The following is a 22,382-nucleotide window of genomic DNA, read 5'->3' as shown; positions in this document are numbered from 1 at the left end:
GTTAGTATTATTACCATAATAAATTAAATAACAAGCTTTTAATAGTTATTATAATTGATTATAGATGAAGTATATTATCCATGTATTATCTCCAACTCATTAAAAGAAACTTGATTCCCAATAAATATAGATTTTTATATATTCATAAATAAATATAAAATGACAACAAATTAGGAGATATCATGATGTGTGTATTTATATATATTTAAAGTATGTAAAATAATTAATTTCAACATTTAGTGTCATTATTCATAAAAAATGGGAATATTGATAACCGACTAGGAATATATGTTCTAAGTGTATATTCCTCTATGTGCTATTAAAATGGAATGAGACAATAACTCTTATCATTATAAATAAATTTAGTACCCAAAAAAATAGAACCCAAAAAAAAAATAGAATATATTTAAAATGAGTGGCTATTAGATTATGCGAAATTGTTATAGTTATTCGATAAACCATAAATATAAATTTAATTTTTAAAACACAGAAAATATTTATTGCCACAAATTGTAACATTTTATAAATATTTTCTTTACCACATTCACATATTTCACGGGTGAAATGTATTCTTACACGAATACGTTGATTTTGGAATTTCATTAGTTTTTTCATAATAGTTTCTTGGTAATGACCGGTCATTTATAGAAAATATTAACAAACCGACTAACTCAAAAGATTTAAATAGCCTGATCAAAAAAAAAAAAATCAATAAATTAGATTATCTTCAAAAATTTTAGTTTAGAATCCGATTGTTACTAACATCTAATAAAATTAAATAGTTAAACTATCGAGTAATTTAGTATATATGTTGTTATGGTTACATAAGAAGAAAATGCAAAATTGTTATGATTACAAAATAAAACATAAGAAAATATGAGTTTGATGATTTTTAAACTACACAAAAAGCATGTTGCAATAAATAGTAATATTTTATAAATATATTCTCTACCGTAAATCCTCTTACCAATTCAAAATTTCACGGATGAAACATATTTTTTATACGAAAATATGCAGCTTTGAATAAATAAATAAAAAAACTTTGTTACATATTATGTTTAACACAAACAGATTGGTTCTAGGATAATAATTTTACTTTTAATAATTTTCTTTAAATCGATTTATCCGGTATATAGTGCGGGTGATTACCTAGTAGCATTTTATTATCAATGGCTAAGTCACACACACCGTAATAAAATTTCAACACATTAATTAATTACATGGATTCAAACACAAAATGACATGAATTTGAAGCCCTGCCCACTCTCGCCAACTCGTCGAGTATCCTGCGTTTCTTTCTCAAATTTTTCAACTTTTCCGGTTTGATGGGTTTTGTGGAGAAAGTTGCCTTCTTCAACCGTCTTGTGTTTCTTAGGATGTATGTGGCCACTTCTTTCTCATCTTTTCGTTGCCATTCGTGTCCTATCCACACGAATATCTCAAGATGGAACAACAAACATTCCGGTACACATTTCGGCTGATTCCATTTTTGGCCGATCCGAGTTTTTTTAGATGGCATATCTAGCTGAGAACAATGCAATTTATATAATATTAATCAACAAAGTACACGAAAGTGGAGTTTTGAAAACAACAAAAGGTAGATGACTAGTAATGAAATTTCTCACATCGGTGAGCTTGCGGTTTTGCAACTTAGGAGAAGCATCAAGCATGAACGAAAGTAGATTCCACCACTCCCTTATATTTGTATGCAGATCCAAATATACTAGCTGATGGAAAATGCTATCACTAGGAAACTTGATCGGTCCATGAGGCAACATTAGTACACAAACAAAACAATGTTAGCCCAATAGCAAAGAAAATATTAAATCTAATAGTTACTTTAAGGGTGATAAATCTAAGGAAAGACGTTTGGCAGAAGTTAGAGATTCCAGAATGTTCTCATTGTATATATCAGAAACGTCACTGACTTTTGCCTCCTCCAGCTTTGGTGCTTTCTCAATCAGACAATACTTAAAACAATGAAGCCTTGATGTTCAAGTATTTCAAAGCAGGGGCATTAATCACATAACCTCGACCAATTCCACAGCATTTTGCTTCATCTATGGTTAGTCTCTGTAATGATGGCACCGCAATAGTGAAAGGCCTAAGGGAAGTTTCGCCATGAAGTACCAAATCTTCAAGACTAGGACATCCGCATAAAAGGTTGCTAAAAGAGTCTTCGTTATCAACAAACTGTACTTTGTAAAGGTACAGCTTTCTTAGGGACGTCAAACAAACCCGAGATGGAAAATCTAAAATAACGGAGTTCCTGAGTTCCAAGGTCTCGAGTGTATTATTATCAATGCACAAAACACTCGGAAAAATGAAAAAAGTGCCAACAGAATCCAGTACTAGATTACGCACATGGCGTGCAAATGCAATTCCAAGCAATATTCCAACATTCGAAGCAGCAGATGCATCCAAATCACGATATCTATCTCTTATTTCCAAATGCAAACTCTCCAGAAACGGAGCTTTATGTAACAGAAATTTTTTGTAAACATCCTCTGAAAAGGTAGGGTTATACTTAGTAGAATCGAACTTGAGATTTTGCACCGTCTTCCAAACATGTCTCCAACGTCTAGACAAAACACTCGTGGCTATGGCACTTTTTGTCGGAAGAGAAGATATTATATGCACAAGCAAATCTTCATGCAACTCACTGATTCTGTCTTCATTCACAACATCTCCATTCCTCAAACATTCACAACCACTTTCGCTGTAAAAGAAATTAAAATTTTTAAAGAACGTATGATAGTGTTTTAGGGTCAAGGATTTATTAGGGTTCAAGGATATATTATATATATAATATCATATATAGAAAGGGATTCGAGAGAGAAAGAAAAACATAAACGAAACAAAGCAACATATACCATTGTTGTTCCATCGTCGTTAATACTTAATACAGACAATAATTTGCTAAGATGCTTTCTCAGTGCTCCAAACGCAAACGCAGACTATCACACGAATCCGACTAAAAGAGTAACAACGTACGTGAGTTATCTTCTCGGTTCAGAATTAAACTGAATTAATTCAGCTCTTGCACAAGCCGGCATGCAAACCAAAAAGGGGGATAGGTTTATTTGGCCTAACTCTTGACCTAGGTCGAATTCCTATATATAATAGTTGAAGGAACTCTGCAGAATTTAATACATCACCATACCACTTTTTTATTTATTTTTAATTTGAAATTTAATACTCTTTATGTTAAAAACTAATATATGATATATCTTAGTTGCATACAAATTATCTAATTTAAATTTGATCATATTCCATTTTAATTTGCATAAACAGTAAATCGTGAAATTTTAATTTCGCCAAAGTACAAACATTAAATAATATGCTATTATATAATATTTTAATTTATGAGTTATTTTCAGAGAAATTTGGGAAATTAACATTAAGTTTCTATGTTTATTTTAAAATATTTTAAAGATAAAATAATATTTCTTTTTTTCTTGCTTTTTTTTTAAAGTAATGAAAAATATTCTATTTCTAATATTATTATATAAATCTTGATGACAAAATTACTCATTAACAAGATCGTGACACATGTCAATTATATCATTCAGATGTTGACAACATATCAATTCATTATTAAAATTTTAAAAAATAAAAATGTAAAAATTCTAAACCTAATCTAAAAAAGTTTTATATAAAAGTAAATAGATAAAATAAAACTTAATTTTATTTTAAGATCGTGACACAAGTCAATTATATCATTCAGATGTTGACAACATATCAATTCATTATTAAAATTTTAAAAAATAAAAATGTAAAAATTCTAAACCTAATCTAAAAAAGTTTTATATAAAAGTAAATAGATAAAATAAAACCTAATTTTATTTAAAATTTAATTATAAGATAAAAATATATATATATATATACCCGAAAAAATTATTCATTAAGAAGATCATGACAAGTGTCAATTATATCATTCAGATGTTGACACATGTCAATTCATTATTAAAAATTTAAAAAATAAAAATGTAAAAATTCTAAACCTAGTCTAAAAAGGTTTTATATAAAAGTAAATAGATAAAATAAAACCTAATTTTATTTAAAATCTAATTATAAGATAAATATATATATATATATATATACCATAAAATTCAAAATTATATTATTTTTTACTTACAAGAAAAATATTACTTTTTATATTAGATAAAAAACGATTGTGAAAATTATATAATTAGTTATTGTTTCTAAAAAAATGTAAATACTCACCTTTACACAAAGTAAAAAAAAAATAGATCGTCTCATATTTTTTCACCAATCAAATAATTTATTCAAAAGACTCCTATTGAATTATATATGATAGGAGTATGTAAGATTAATGTATGCGCTTTTATAACTATAAATATGTCAAAGTGAAGAGACATATAACAGATTATTTAATGTGTTCATAAAGACAATTTGTTGGTAGTAGTTAAGACTAAAGAGTATATTTTAACAGTAAAATATATTTTTGTGTGTACAAATAAACTTTTAGTGGTAATATAGACAGTAGATATGCAAATGGATAGACATTAGTGTATTATAGCAAAAAAAAACAACAACTATTTTCTATAACTAAAAGCTTATCTCTTTACTTTTATACATTGTTTTTACTTACGAAAAGAATTAAAGATATATTCTTTGTTAAATTAAATTAAATTCTAATATTTTTGAACACATCTACAACTATTTTCTTTAACTAAAAGTGTATCTATTTTTTTTTCCAACCAAACAATAAAGTAAAAGGAATTTCCTCGGTTAGTTTCTCAAGCCAGAGGAAAGGGATTTACAAAAGAAACTTCAGAGATAAGAGAATGTGAAGCACGGGCAAGACAATCCGCCTTCAAATTTGTTGCATGCGGGATCCACGAGATGGAGAATAGTGAAAAAGCTCTAGTGAGTTAAACTCATCGAGCAAGTTGAAGAAGGATGCCAATATTCATGGGAATGCACCATAATGAGTAACTCAGCACGTATCCGCTCCATGGCCCACAACAACGTTTCTAACTCTGAATGGAGGGGGGGAGGGGGCTCCTTCTTAGACACTTGGCCCCCAACAACAAGGTTCGCTCCTCACCAACGCAACACCACCAGCCCAATCATGAATGCTCATCGGTTGCTTTCCAAGAACCACCAATTTGACAACAAGGTGAAGAAACCTGGACATTCGAGGACGGAGATGCAGCCGATATGACCGCCGTAAAAGATAGTGCCTCTTCCCAGGCTAACTTATCGTCCAAAGCCTGAGCAATTATATCATTCGTCTTGATCTCTAAACCTTAATTTATTTTTCAATGGCCTTCGAAATTGTCCATAAAAATCATGGTAATTGAAAAAGTTCATCAGGATCACTCTGTTAAGAGACATCCCTCCAGAAAACAAAATCCAAATTTGAGTACACCGACTCATGGAAAATCCCTGATGAGACCGAAGTTAGAGATAAATCATAAACTTCCCACGAGTGAAGCCATTCAAAGAAAAATGTGATTAATAGTCTCAACCGCAGAATCGCACTTTTTAAACAAGATATTTATATTGGACACTTTGGTGTATCTATTTACTTTTATAGATAGTTTTAATTTACTAAAAATATTTATTTTATATTTTTTGTTAAAATTTATTTTATTTTAAACACTCTAAACCCGCACATCGGGCGGGTCCTAATCTAATATAATAAAAAGAACTTCACTAACTAATAATATCTCTACTTCCACCAAAAAAAAAAAACTAATAATATCTCTACTGAATATCTCATTAATACAATGAAGACTTTTTACTCTTTTCAAACGAAATTATCATTTGAGAAAATAAAAAGCATGATTAATTCGACACAAGTGAAACAGAATCCCATTTACCCAACCGGAGAATGAACAATACGTGAGATCATGTATGGCCGAAATAACCACCGGCGTCTATATATCTTTTTCTTCACCATTATCGTTGTTAGTATCGTTCGTCGGATCCGCTTTGTTCTACGGCAGTCTTGGTCGTTGTGAGTTGTAGATGAACAGCATGGCTCAATACGAGGCTTTACCGGGTAAAATACATAAATGAGGTTACCAATGAGGACCGCGAATGGGAACATTAAGTACTCTAGTAAGGTGAACTTAAAAATACTTGGCTTCGATAACATAGAGTTTAAATTGGCCTTCATATCATCCATGTCATAGCACATGTCCTGAATTCCGAAAACTTTGACAACAACCTACACATCATCATAAAACAACAACAACAACAACAAATGTAAGTGATATAATTGACACTATACATATAAAATATATTGTGGGGACAAAAATTAATTACCAGATCATAGTTTTGAGGATCACAAAAGGATACGACCTTCACATTGGCTACTCCAGGCCTCTTTCCCCGAATAACCCCATAGGGTGTCACAGAGACAGTTCTACTATCTGAGCTAAACCACTTGTAGTGTCTGTAGGCATTTGCACAGCCTATATATATAAGAAGAAGATGATCAAAGAAGTTTTCGATCGATCATATGGTATAATTAATATTTCAAACAAGGAGACGCATGTGCATGACCTCCTCTCGCAGATAGCCTAACCTCCTGATTAATAGAATCCCACTGGAGAAAAATAAGCTTAGGTACTCTTGTGCTCTCTTCCATGTTCATTGTGAATCTCATTAGCTCACAAACCTCTCCTGAATTGGAGTAAGCCGATGAATCAGAAAGCAAGGCCAGAACCAAATACCAAAATGCCAAACGGTACCTCATCATTCTAACCTACTAAATAAGTTACACATGCATTCTTCCTATGATCTTAAAGCATCTGAGTTGTGATTTCAATAGTTGTAGCTTTTTGAGAGAGGTAAAGAATTAGAATAGCAACAACGAAACTGAGAAAAATAAGGTGGCTTTTACTTTGAAACTGTATTCCTGAGATTACGACAACGATTTAGTTTTCCTTTATTTTCTATTTTTATTTTAATTTAAGTTAAAGAATTTCACTAACAAATCATATCTTTATTGAATGTTTCTATTATTAAGAACTAGAAAGTAGCTCACACGGTGGTTTATGTATGCATTATTAACTTGAAATAAAAAATGAAATTTTTATTCAATTATATATGAAATTTATAGATGTAATTGTTAATATATGTCTAAAAAATAATATTCATAATACTACGGTTCAACTACAGTTTATAATATATATGTTATATATTGTTTCTAAAAAGGTTATGAAAAAGAGGAAAGTTAAAATATATATTACTAAATATTTTTTATTACAATATATTGTTGAAATTATTTAAACAGTATGTTAGTATAGTAATAAGACCATTACTTATAGCAAAGTCAACTATATATGGTATTTTCGTTAAATAGTTAAGATAAATTATATTTTTTTTCTTTTTTGGAAAATAAAAACTGATAAGTAGTCTAGAAAAAAAAAGATCTTACTTAATTATTTTGATAGATAATTTTATGTTGTCCTATATATTAATTTTATTGTCATCGTCTAAAAGTAATAGTTAACAAAAAAATATTTATATATATGATAAGTCAATTTTGAAATAATTTATTAAAACGATATCACAAAACAAATATCTTATAATATAAGTTTAACCAGTTTTATAAAAAAACATTGAAAAAAAACTGTGAAATTTAATATATTTTTTTATTTTCTATATATTGTCTCTATTTCTAATCATTTTAATATAAATAATATAATTAACAATAAATTAATTTTTGAAATTATTATTTCTTTTATATCATAGCGTGAAAAAGCAATTATGTTTTTTTTTTTTGCTAAGAATTAGGCATGGGCATAAAAACCGTACCCGAATACCCAACCCAGAACCCAACCCGAAAACCGGATTCGGGTTGGGTACGGGTTTGCCTATAAAACCCTATTGGGTTCTATTTTCTAATACCTGTGGGTTCAGGTTAGGGTCGGGTAATACCCGGTACCCGTTTGGGTACCCATTAAACCCGAACATATAAACATATTTATAATATTTATCATTAATATAATGCAATTACCCCTTATAATTTTGAATATTTCATTTAGTCTTACACCTAAATATCAAAAATAATCAAAATATCTAAAATATTTTGTTATGTAAGTCAAAATTTAACTAAATTTATTTAAATTTAATTATATTTTTTTCGGGTACCCGGTAGTTCGGGTTCTAAAATTTGTAACCCAAACCGATCCGAAACCGATAGTATCCAAACCGAACCGAACCCATATATCTAAAAATACCCAATGAGTTCTATTTTTCTAAACCCGTTTACCCGAACCCGAACAGGTTACCCGAATTCCCAGCCCTACTAAGAATGTAAATATTCATTTCACAATGAAAATGTAGGTTACACAATTAAGGGTAACCAATTTATGGTCCCATGCCAAAAAAAGAATAAAAAACATGGAAGCATACAACATTCTTGAACCGAATCATCAATTCTCATTAAAGAAGACGATTTGGAACGAGATAAGAAGACTCCTTATAGTGAGAGAAAAAGAATCAACAAGAAAACAGAACAATAAAGATCACGAGTCACCCATAAAGCAAGATGGTAGTCCTTTCACCTGTAATCTGAGCTTAGCAAGGAGCTGCGGAATTACCGAGCTTAATGTGTTAGGCAATGCTCACTCACTCTAGCGAGTCCCTCTAGGAGTCGGTAGCTCAGAGCCTGGCAACATCTTAACCACAAAGAGCCATACTAACACCACCAAGTGCTTAGGGCAAAAACAGACACTTCAAGTAAAGTCTTCAAGGCTTCCCACTAAAACACTAATCTGCTGCGGCTGAGCTAAGGCTTGGGAAAAAGTGACACGAGGGGTAGTAAACTCAAACGCAACATCAAGGATACAAGTGTGACATGCCATGGATTTGCACGAAAATGGTATGGGCAGCAACGTTGGGCAGACCCAAACCCATTACTTGTCAAGCGTAGCCCTCATTTCCATCCTAGACGAAACTCACAAAATCCTACAAGACCAAGACAAGACTCGGACGAACACCAGTCCACCTTTTCTGATAAACACCTTTGGCTTGGGAGTTGATGTTAAGTAGCTTGCAAGTAGTTAGAGAAGCCAGCTCTAACAACAAACCACAACAAAAGACTACCATTTGATGACCAAACACCCCCGGTATAAACAAAAAGGAAGATCAGAGTCACCGGTGGCTGACGCCTCAACACTAAAATCCACACCTAAAACAACAACACACAAGACAGAGACTCCAAGCATACCAGAGTACGCAATGAGCCAGGGAAACAAACGACAACTAATCACGGGGCGGGAGAGAAGGTGAACAGAGTGAAGACAGAAGGCAAACACGGAGAGGAAGAGAGCGCTAATCTCTTACGCCACCACAGGAGGAGAGCCGCAGGATGTCGGAGAAGCTACGGTTGTAGTACCAAGCAACTACCCACCACTTGCCTCTAAAGAATCTTACCGCTGCTTGAAACTGGACAAGCAGAAGCTCCATCGCTAATGGAGCTTAAGAAGAACCGCCGAGAAACACCTTAAGGAGCCTCACACAAACTCAGATTGCCGTCCTCAAACAAATCGAAGGGGGTGAAAGCACCCAGAGGGAGTCATCGCCAAGATTCACAGAAGATTCGAGACAAGCCGAGGCCAATTCTCCACAAATCGGAGCCACCGTTAAAATCGCCATCAAACACTGAAACCTAATCTCGTCAGATCGCCTACCGGAAAAAAGTCAGCTGCATAAAGGGAACCTTGGGAGCCCTCTCACAGACACGGCGAGGAGCACCGGTGACCGGAGAGGCAATAAACAAAGCGGATCTAGGCTGTATTCAAGGGCGGCTGAAGGAGGAGGAAAGTCGCCGAAATAAGGTTTTTTACTGTTTAATTGTAAGTTAAGATCATCAAAACAATTATGTTATGATATCATTATGTTTTTTTTAGTATGTTTTAAAGATAATCACAAACTGTAATTTATAAATAGTATAATTACTATTAAATAAAAATTTGAGTTATGTGTTTAATACAATATATATAATTATTAAATATAATATGAGTTTTTTTATATATTAGAAAATCTTTTATATTTTTAAATTAGTTTATTATAAATTAATTTGGTTTCAGGTTTTACTTTGAAATGTATGAAACCATTTTATAATAATAGGACAATTAGTTACAGCAAAGTTAATAAAATTTTGTATATTCATTAAATAAGTAAGATAAATTAATTAATTTATAATTTGGTTTTTTTTTGGGAAAAAAAACTAAGAAGTATTTTAAGAAAAAAAGGTGTAAGACTTTACTTTGAAAGATAAATTATGTTTTTTTTTGAACTTAATGTAAAATTATATTCAAAAGAAAATATACTTTGTTACAACTGGTGCAGCTTTTGCTTCATGTTTTTTTAAAACTAAAAATTAGATAGAAGATTAAAAATGTAGAACTATAGCAAAAGAGCTATTGTCAGGACTCCAACCATAGTTGGTATGCTTCATCATAACGGCGATCTCCCATCTTCCCGATTGCAGTTAGCTGGTCCTTGATCTGCTTATCGACCCAGCCAATGAGCTGAGGTGCAGTGTGAGCCGCCTCACCATGCTTCCGCCTATTTCGCTCACGCCAAATGGTATAAACGACTATATGGAAAAGACTACGGCGTAGAAAAATCTCAACACCACTGTGTTGATCACTCGAGATGGAGTCAAGTAGAGCAACCCAATCAGTCGAATACTGGGTTCTAAATATTCTTTTTGCTAAAGAAGCCCATACCTCAGTAGCGTAAGAGCAGGAATAAAATAGATGAGTTCGAGTTTCAAGAGCAAGGTGGCATAAAACACAGGAACCTATAGTCTGCCCACTCCATTGAATCATACGCTCACCTGTTGAAAGCCGATCATGCACGGCTAACCACACACAAAAGGAGTACTTAGGAACCGCATGAGTAAACCAGACTCCCTTATTCCACGCGACTGTAGTTGCTGTCGTACGAATATGGTTCCAAGTGTCGCGGGTGGAGAAAGCTGATCTGAAACTGTCCCCCTTCCCTCGCCATAACAGAGTATCAGACGTATCACGTCGTTGCACCCATTGAGTGTGCAGAATAGCCTCCATATCATTAAGATGATTAACTCTATGGTGGCGGCGTCTACGTGTACGCCAAGCTTCAGCCAATGTACTCTGTTTTGGGATCCCCTTGTCCATCATGCCTCTATCTCTTCCATAGTCAAATAAAACACCCATAGAAGACCAATTATCATACTAGTGGACTCCCCATTACCAACCTCCACTCTATATAAAATAAATTATGTTGTCATATATATTAATTTTATTTTCATATATAAAAGTAATAGTTAACAACAAATAATTTTATAATATGAGAAGTCAACTTTAAAATAATTTATTGATACGATATCACAAAACAAATATCTTACACTCTAAGTCTAACTAATTCTTTATAAAATTCATGAAAATAAAAGTGTGTCAAATTTAATATAAATATGTTTTTCTTCTATAAATTGTCTCTATTTCTATATTTTTTTAAAATAACTGGTATAATTAACAATAAATTAACTTTGAAACTATTGTTTTATGTTATTTCATGGGGGAGATAAAACAATTATGTTATGATACTGTTTTTTTTAGTACATATGTTTTAAAGACAGTTAAACTATAACTTATAGAATACTATTAAACTAGATTATGACTCGAGGTACACCGCGGGGCAATTTTTTTTTATATATTTTTTGTTAATGAACTATTTTAATACTAATTTTGCTAATGTACTCTTTTATTAATTTTAGTGATTTAGCATATAATTCATGGTATACCACAACAACACTTTTTATATTTGTGTTGTTAAAATAGTAAAATAAAGATTTGACCCGTATTGAAGTATCATAATAATGATATTTTATTTTTTAGTATTATCAATTCAATCATGTAATGTCATAGTACCCATTATTTATAACTTGTTTATGTTATTTTGAAAATTTAATGTTTAAATATTCATAATTTTAAACTTTTTATTAAGTTTAGATATATCAGTTATAAATTATAAACTTCTTAAAATTCTATAAATTACTATATATGATAAATTTACTATATATGTGTGTTGAACACACACTTTTTATATTAATTGAGTAATATATGTTCATTTAAAAAAAATTCAAATCACAATATATGCAGGAAAAATATATATTTTTATTAAATTTATGTATTATATGATGATTCACTACATTTAAATTTTAAAATCAATAAAGATGATAGGAGAATATTTTTTTTAATATGGAATAAATCATCTAAATATCTATGTTTATTATAGGATATTATATATATGGATATTTAAAATATTTTAATTCTGTTTGGTTATAAGGATAATATAAAAAATTAACTATACTTTTTTGGATATGAATATAAGCATTAATTGCATTAAATGTAAAAACTTTCCTAAATGTATTTTTGAGCAAAAATTGCTGCAAAAATACTAGTATAGATACAAATTTGAGTTGTGTCTTTAATACATGGGTCCCTTAATTCATTATATATGATTATTGAATATAATGTGATATATATATATATATATATATATATTTTTAAATTAGTCTATAATAAATTAATTTGGTTTCAGTTGTTACTTTAAAAGTATGAAACCATTTTCTATTCTTATTTGGTTTTAATTTGTTTATATTTTTTAGTTGGGTTGATCAATATTTTTTTTTAAGTTCTATGGTTATGATTTTATTATGAAATATATTAAAACTTAAAAATGGAAGGAATATATTTTTTGTAACAATGTTAAAAACAATTTCGAAAAAAACAAACTATACAACAATTATCTTTTTTTTTTTAACAAACTATACACCACATAAGATACAAATAGAATAAAGTCAAATAAAAAAATAGAATGTTAAATTTAAAATTAACCAGAATGACATGTATCACAAAAGTAGAGTGCCAAATGTCGCATTATTAGGCAAAGTTATAAAAAACCTTCTCATATTATATAAGACTAGATAAGAGCCCGCACGATGTGCGGGTTTAAAATTTGTTGAAAAAATAAATCCTAAATATTAAACAAATTTTTAAAAATATAAAAAAAAATTCCTGAATTAAATATATAAATAATTTTAGTTAGGAAAAAATCATATTTGTATTTATCTTCATACACTTAATTATATTTATATATTTTTAATATATTATAACAATTATTACAATAATTTAAAGCTAAATTATATCCCACCAAAACTTTTGCCAAATACTCATCATTATGAGTATTATTATTGTCAAATTTTTAAAACGTTACACAACTTATTCACAAAATATTTGACATGAAAAGAGTTCATCAAAGCAAAATCTAATTAGTAAGCATGTACAATTTTACTTTATCTTTTATCCTTCAAATTATGATCTTACAAAATTATTTTATTGTTAAAGTATGCTCTTTATCACCACCTATAAAATATATTATGATCAAATTAAACAAATTTTTTATTTCTTTACTTTCATTTTGGCATAATTATAGTTCTTTAAATTACTAAAATTGTTTTGTGACATAATTTTTTTTAACCATGAATGTTTTTTTACTCTAAAGATATTTTGTATGAACAACTGGTGAAAGTTATCTACTCTATTACAATGAATTTATGACGAACCTAATAAAAGTTGAGAAACTGAGAAAAGGTTAATATAACATAATAAAAGTAAAAATTTGAAAATTATAATCACGATTGTATATATACATCTTAGACAATTCAAATAAACAAAATAGACACTTTATAAACAATCCAAAACATGACATATGTCATAATCAAGTTAAGGATCGGCGACCTATTTGCTCCTCAGAAGTGTATCGCATTATACTAAAACTACTTAAAACTATGACCTCGTCTCGAATATTCTCGAATCGTAAATTCTAAACTTATATCTACCTAAATCAAAAGTTCTCATATATTTCTCCATATACCTGAGTTTAAACGGTTACGAACCAAACCCGATAGAAAACCACATAAATCAGGTTTGAAACCAATTTTAAAACGGTTTACAATCCCAACTTCCCAATTTGAAAATTGCTTCTCAATTACTCGATCAAACAGCTCTTGTTTCAGTATCATAATCATCAACATTATTCAGAAGGGAAAAGTCTAGATTTTGACCAAAAACATCAATCACCGACTAATCTTCCAAGCTTATAATGCTACTAACTATAAAATCACCTTTTGAACCTCCATCAGTGTCTCCATCATTGATTAAATTAGCGGGATTTATATACTTTGATTCCATTTCATTGCATCTGATAGCTTCAATTGAAGAACCATCACGAATCAAAGACCACACAATAGATCGGCAAAATTATATCGGAAATAAAAATCAAAGATCAAAGCTTTTGATATAAACAAATAATATTTTTTTTGTCAATATTTGAGCCACAACAGGCCGGTTCATTAGTCAAATCCCTACATTCATAGATAGCGGAACTCGATCCCTCGTGTAATGGTGCCTTTTACAATTGGAGTTACCAATGACCACTACAGCAAGATTACTTCACAAACATAATTTTTATGTAGATATAATATTGTTTTCTTAATTAGCTGTTATATTACGTTTCAAAAATAAGAATTTTGTTGACATAACTTATGCTATTCTTTTTAAATTGTTATTCATTTATTGATTAATAATAATATACATGTTTAATGCTTAATGAATTATTATTTTATTTATACATGTCAAAATCTAATTGAGAAAAAATGTATAATATAATTAGCGTACAATAGAAAATAGATTAGTTTTGTTAATTTTCCTTTTTGATTTAGGAATTTTTAAAGATATAAACAGTAAATTTTATGTTGATTTAAATTTAATGTTATTTTTTTACACGTGTCAACTTCTCATCAGTATATGTGACACGTGTCATGATAATGTTAATAACTAATATTTTTATTTCTTGATTTTTTTAGAGATTCTTTTTTTTTTAATAGGAATTTGTGTAAAATTGATATTTGTTACGATATGATGAGTTAGTAACTTTTGAAACCATACTTTATATAATAAGATATGAAAATTTTATTTGTTAGCATGTACTACTTTCGATTGGAAAGAACTCCATTTACCGAATTTGTCCCTTATTTGTGTTCATGGTTGTATATGAGTGGTTCTTTGTATATACTAGGTTTAGAACCCACGCTACGCGTGAGTTTATTCGATATATTTTGATGAAAACAATATATGATTGATGACGGTAGTAAAATATTAAATTATAAAAAAATTTAAATTAGTATTAAGGAAAAAAAAAATTTCAAATATTTTTTTGAAATATAAAAATCAGTTGTGTTATAAAATCAAATATGATAAAAAAAAATCATGAATTTAACTCGACGTCCAAGCGAGGTGAATTAAACTAATGACCTCACATATCCTAAACCATTTCTTTGACCACCAGAAAAACAAAACAATTTTCTCATCATGAATTTAACTCGTTTTCAAAATTAATTGATCGCTAGCACCTATGTTTTCATGTTTAGAATTCAATGTTTTCTTATTATTCATATTCTTTCTTGTCATTTTCATTGTGAGGTTCTTCGTTATACTCTTTTTCTTCTTCATCCTTGTCAACTTCTTCACATTCTTCCACCGAAAAACTTTTTTTATACTACCACACAACTTGTTAACCCATCAAACCCAAAGAATAAAATCATTTCTTTTCTCACAAAAATAAAAAATAAGATAAAAAATTAATGAAAGAATATCAACTCATCTATAAAATCATACACAAAAATATGTTTTACAGCTCATAAGAAATAAAAAGCATAACGTAGATAAATAAAATAATTTATGTTTTACATCAATATTTAGAATATTTTAAACTTTTAAAATTTAAAAATTATAATATTTAAAAACTTTTTAAAAGCTAAAAACTTTTAAAAGTTTCAATATTTATATATTAAATTTGTTTAAAATTTTAAATATTATAATATATTTTTTTGAAACTTTTTAAAGTTTGAATTTGATCAAATAAAAAAATGGATCAAACCGAATATAAAACTTTTAAACTTAAACGCCTGATAAATCAAGTTTTCCTGCTCATTCGTTGTTGGTAGCATATTAATCTTATTTATAATGGTTCTGAACCATTGTCTAAAAAAATTATAGCCGATGTGGGATATTGTACATAGTTCTTTTATTTGCATAAATTTAAAATTTTCCTTTTTCTAAAAAAATCTGGAAATTTAAAAAATGTTAATGAATGACATGTCAAATCGTGATAGGATGTTTAAAATAATTCTTAATATAGAAAATTTTGGAAATTTTAAAAATATTAATTAGTGAGGTGTCTAATCACTATTGGTGGTTTTAAAGCTTAGGTGGATGCCTTAAGGAGCTTATAACTTCTACTTTTTATTAGTATAGATTATGTAGGAGAGATAACAAAATAGCAATGATATTATAAAAGGCCAAACTGTTAACAAAATAATTTTTTGAATTTTAAAAACAATATTAGTTTAATTTTTTTTATTAACCTCTTTGTAACCGAAGGAGATAATACTTTGTTAGTTTAATAATATTTTGTATTAACCTCTAAGCTAATCTTTTGAAGCAACTTTTAGCATTGAGACTTCGAGAGAAACTCTTCTAGTTTGATACAAGATATTCAAAAACTAGATCTTCCAATGGAAACGAATCTACTCTTTACACTAAAGTAATAATCTTCTGAATCTCTTCCTCAAAAGGTCCACCAAACATTAGCATCCGACATACAGGTAGGTGGAGCAGTGACTTATATATACATTTCCCAACAGCCAAAAAAACATAGTAAATGTTTAAGATATTAAGTATAGTCGAACACAAGGTGACATGAATTTGAATCCCAGAGCACACTAGCTAGCCAACTAGTTGAGCATCTCATGTAGTAGAAGCGGTGTAACTCTCGATCGTAATGTACGGTAAACTTGGATAATGACTGAATCGCGCACAAGAGCACTTTCCTTAAAGAGTATTTTGACCCTTATCAAAAGCTTTGGGTTACACAAAATCTCTCGCAGGATACGACGATCAAAGTTTCTCTCTTGTTCTAGGCTAAGATACAAGAGAAACAAATAGAATTTTTCTTGTGTTTGTTTTGTGTTATCACAAGAGATTCACTCGACCTCTCTCTCTTCTCGTGATCTCTCCTCTGTTTTTATGCAACAAAACAGAGTGTATTTATATATATGTCCGACGGTTGTTTACGAATGTTTGCAACCATTCGTTTAATAACCACAAACCAAAAGTCACAATGGTTTATTAATATAACCGTTGATACACTTAAATTACCAACATTCCTCCCCCATTTAAGTGTAAAATTTGATTCACGACATTAGTAACACATAAACCAAACTCATGCATCAATATAAATATCGTAACGATTGAATTTATATCTTAGTGACATTACACATTTCAAATGCCCGAGAATTAGGATGTCCTATGGATTGAATCCTTTCAACTCATTTTGGACACTTGAAGATAATACACACATGAATTTTCACACTATTCTAAGTGTTTATACTTGACACTATTATAAGCCATGTGTCCCTATCCATTCATGAGCATATAGGAAGCTAAGTCCAAGCTTCTTGATGCGGCTCCACTTCATACTCATATAGGTAGATCTTTTAATCTTGCACCTGCAAATGCAATTTTTCAAAAGATCTATTAAGAAGAGAACTTCAACCTAATCCTTTCTTGCAGGTTCAAGCACTTACTTTGGGATGATACAACAAGTGCTTCAATCTTTAACTGTAAGCTTTCCACATTGAATTCAGCCTCTAACGTTGTATTAGAAGGGAATTGGGTATCCCACAATTAAAAATTTCAAATGGACTTTAAACCCATCCCTCTAGCCGACTTGATCACCAAGTCTCTAGCTAACCCTTTAGTCAAGTGATCCGCTAGATTTTGTTCAGACCGAACAAACTGTATGGTAATAGCTCCATGAGTGATCAGCTCACGTATCATGCTATGTCTAACACCCAGGTGTCGTGACTTACCATTATACACTTGACTATAAGTTCTAGCCAAAGTGGCTTTACTATCACAATGTATACAAATTGGTGATACCGGTCTCGGCCACAATGGAATCTCATAGACTAAATTTCTTAGCCATTCCGCCTCTTTGCTAGCAGCCGCTAATGCTATGAACTCCGATTCCATAGTCGAACTTGTAATACAAGTTTGTTTTCTAGAAGCCCAAGAAATGGCACCTCCTCCAAGCAAGAACACCCAACCACTTGTAGAAGAGTTACTTTCTACATTGGAGTTCCAACTTGCATCGGAATATCCTTCTAAAACCGAAGGAAATCCGACATAAGACAAACCATAATTTATGGTTCCTTTCAAGTACTTAAGCACCCGTTTAATAGCTTGGCAATGGTGAGTACTAGGGTTACTAGTATATCTACTCAACTTTCCTACCGCATAAGCTATATCCGGTCTAGTACTTGTCATGGCATACATTAAACAGCCAATAAGTTGTGAGTACTCGAGTTGTGAAATTGCTTTTCCCGTATTAGGCATAAGCTTCACACTCGCATCCATGGGAGTGCTCACAGGAGAACATTTCTCATAATTGAACCTTTTTAGAACCTTTTCAATGTAATGAGATTGAGATAAACATAGGCCTTTGTTCTCACGCTTGATTCGAATTCCAAGAATCACATCTGCCTCCCCCATGTCTTTCATGGCAAAATTTGATGACAAGAACTCTTTTGCAAGTTCTACTTGTCTTAAGTCAGTACCAAAGATCAACATGTCATCAACATATAAGCAAATGATTACTCCATTACCGGAATCATCAAATTTGCTATATAAGCACTTGTCTGCTTGATTCAACTTGAATCCATTTGATAAGATAGCCTCATCAAATCTTTGATGCCACTGTTTAGGTGCTTGCTTCAGCCCATACAATGACTTTATTAATTTACACACCTTTTGCTCATTCCCGGGCATAACAAACCCTTTAGGTTGCTTCCTATAGACTTCTTCTTCCAAAACACCGTTCAAGAATGCTGTCTTAACATCCATTTGGTGGATCACAAGATCATTAATAGCAGCCAAAGCAATTAATAATCTTATAGAAGATATTCTAGCAACAGGAGCATAGGTATCAAAGTAATCGATACCTTCCTTTTGTCTAAAGCCTTGGATAACCAATCTAGCTTTAAACTTGTCAATTGTTCCATCAACTTTCATCTTCTTTTTGAAGATCCACTTGCAGCCTAAAGGCTTGCAACCAGGTGGGAGATCAGTTAGGATCCATGTATTATTCTCTACGATGGAGTTTATCTCATCGTTTACCGCTTCTTTCCAAAACGCAACGTCTATAGACTGCATAGCCTCATCAAACGTTCTAGGGTCCTCATCAACATGATAACAATATAAATATTGATATTCAACCTCATCTATTGATCCCTCAACTAAATAAAGCTGAAAATCAGGACCGAAAGATTTTTCAATTCTTCCTCGCTTGCTCTTGCGGAGCATAGGTGACGCATTAGAAGGAATGAGTGTGTCATCTCCTTCGTTTGTTCTACTTGAACTAGGAACCAAGTCCTTTGGTCTAGGTATTGATGAGAAACGTGTCTCATCAAATATTGCATCTCTTGACTCAATCACGGTGTTAACCGATATAGAATCATTAGGTTCTATGACATAGAACCTATAAGCCTTGGAATGCTCAGCATATCCAATGAAGATGCAATCAATACCTCTTTCTCCCAAAGTTTTAATCTTTGGTTGGGGTAGTCTAACAACTGCCCTACAGCCCCAAACTCGAAGGTAATTCAAGTTTGGTTTCTTTTTGTACCAAAGCTCATATGGGGTAATCTTGTTCCTTTTGTTAGGAACCCTATTTAATAAATAGCAAGCCGTTAACATGGCTTCGCCCCAAAATCCGTCACTTAACCCTGAGTAAGATAGCATGGAATTAACCATTTCTTTTAGGACTCTATTTTTCCTCTCAGATACACCATTTTGTTGTGGTGTATATGGAGCTGTAGTCTCATGTATAATTCCCACAGACTGAAAATAAACAGGATCATAATACTCTCCACCTCTATCGGTGCGTAACTTCTTAATCAAGTCACTATGTTGTATTTCAACCTCAGTTTTATAAACCTTGAATTTATCTAGGGCTTCATCTTTAGCATGTAATAAATAAACATAACAGAACCGAGTATGATCATCTATGAACGTGATGAAATACTTTTTGTTCCCTAAAGATGGTGTAGCATGCAAATCACATAGATCACTATGTACAAGTTCTAGCACCTTAGAATTCCTTTCAATACTCTTAAAAGGTTTTCTAACTATCTTAGTCAACATACAAGTACTACACTTCTCTAAATTTATGTCAAAATTAGGAATCAATCCTTCTTTAGACATATCAATCATTCTTTTATAGTGCACATGACCTAATCTTAAATGCCATAGAGAAGAATCATTTTTGCTAGAACATGCCATGTAAATAGAACTCACAACTTTATTAATATTAAGCATAAACATGCCATTACAAAAATATCCAAATCCAACAAAGACTCCAGCTTTAGATAAAACATACTTATCCGACTCATACACTTGTTTATAACCACACTTATTTAAAACACTACCAGAGACTAAGTTCTTCCTAATTCCAGGTACATGAAGTACATTATTGAGATCAATAGTTTTCCCGGAACTAAACTCCAACACCACTTTTCCACGGCCTAGGATAGGAGCGGTTGACTCGTTGCCCATATGAAGTACGGAACCATCTTGAACTAGTTCATATGTCTTGAACCAGCCACGATCATTGCAAACATGTGTAGTTGCACCCGAGTCAATCCACCACGTCACTCCATCATCCTGCATATAAAATGCCTCAGAAATGTTTGATACATAATACACATGTGAATGTGAATCATTTACAAGATTCTGACCTTGATGAGTGATTTGGCCTTGGTCCTTAGACCCTTGCCCTGAACGGTTTTGTCCCATTCTGTTCTTATCCTTTGCAGCTCGACAATCACGTCTAAAGTGACCCGGCTTGTTACAGAACCAACAAACGCTCTTAAGCTTTTTGTTAGGTCCACCGTAAGTGTTGTCATTAAAGGGACGTTTCTTCCCCTTATTCTTCATCTTAGAACTCCCACCTTCCTCCATCATATTGATTGAAGAAGGTTCAGCCTCTTTGGGTTTTCCACCCTCTTGCACCCTTAGAGATTCCTCTATGCGCAAATGGCTACCAAGTTGTACCAGAGACAACTCTTCCTTTTTGTGTTTTAACATGCGCCTAAAATCCTTCCATGAAGGCGGCAACTTGTCGATGATACTCGACACCGAGATGGATTCATCCATCTTCATGTCGTGTTGAGCGAATTGCCCTAGGATGCGAAGCAATTCATTGTATTGCTCCATAACAGGCCTTGAATCAGACATCTTGTAATTATTAAAATTACTAACAAGGAACTTCTTACTAGAAGCATCCTCAGCCATGTACTTTGATTCCAACGCATCCCACAGTTCTTTTGCGGATTCGACATTTTGATAGACATCAAAGAGAGGATCAGACATACCGTTAAGAATGTGGCCACGACATATGTAATCATCGTTCTCCCACTTAAGTTGTTTCCTTGTCTCCTCCACAGAATCCTTCTCCGCATCCTCCGTCACGATAGGCATTGGCATGCTTAGAACATACACCACATTGAGTGTGGTGAGAAGGAAATGCATCTTCTTCTGCCATCTTCGAAAGTCTACTCCTTCAAACTTGTCCAACTTCCCAAACTTTGAAGTCATCTCACGCACCGATGCACTCGTCATGTTCACCAGAAAATACTCTTTAAGAATGTAGTAAAAGCGGTGTAACTCTCGATCTTAATGTACGGTAAACTTGGATAATGACTGAATCGCGCACAAGAGCACTTTCCTTAAAGAGTATTTTGACCCTTATCAAAAGCCTTGGGTTACACAAAATCTCTCGCAGGATACGACAATCAAAGTTTCTCTCTTGTTCTAGGCTAAGATACAAGAGAAACAAATAGAATTTTTTCTTGTGTTTGTTTTGTGTTATCACAAGAGATTCACTCGACCTCTCTCTCTTCTCGTGATCTCTCCTCTGTTTTTATGCAACAAAACAGAGTGTATTTATATATATGTCCGACGGTTGTTTACGAATGTTTGCAACCATTCGTTTAATAACCACAAACCAAAAGTCACAATGGTTTATTAATATAACCGTTGATACACTTAAATTACCAACATTCCTCCCCCATTTAAGTGTAAAATTTGATTCACGACATTAGTAACACATAAACCAAACTCATGCATCAATATAAATATCGTAACGATTGAATTTATATCTTAGTGACATTACACATTTCAAATGCCCGAGAATTAGGATGTCCTATGGATTGAATCCTTTCA

At 31.6% G+C, this 22,382-nt stretch overlaps 1 protein-coding gene and 1 pseudogene across 1 annotated transcript; both read right to left on the bottom strand.

Annotated features, from left to right (window-relative positions):
- On the bottom strand, nucleotides 1,217-2,887 carry LOC104698985 (annotated as a pseudogene).
- Nucleotides 5,712-6,832, bottom strand: LOC104791130. The gene is made up of 3 exons (XM_010516940.2): nucleotides 6,541-6,832; nucleotides 6,301-6,449; nucleotides 5,712-6,202 (listed from the first exon to the last, which is right to left on the bottom strand). The coding sequence occupies exons 1-3, from the start codon at nucleotides 6,734-6,736 to the stop codon at nucleotides 5,849-5,851; spliced, it is 699 nt and encodes a 232-aa protein (XP_010515242.1). The 5' UTR covers nucleotides 6,737-6,832; the 3' UTR covers nucleotides 5,712-5,848.

Source organism: Camelina sativa, chromosome 6, assembly GCF_000633955.1.
Source record: "Camelina sativa cultivar DH55 chromosome 6, Cs, whole genome shotgun sequence".
Lineage (NCBI taxonomy): Eukaryota > Viridiplantae > Streptophyta > Magnoliopsida > Brassicales > Brassicaceae > Camelina > Camelina sativa.
Note: the sequence above shows the minus strand (reverse complement) of the source record. Positions and strands in the feature narration are given on the sequence as shown.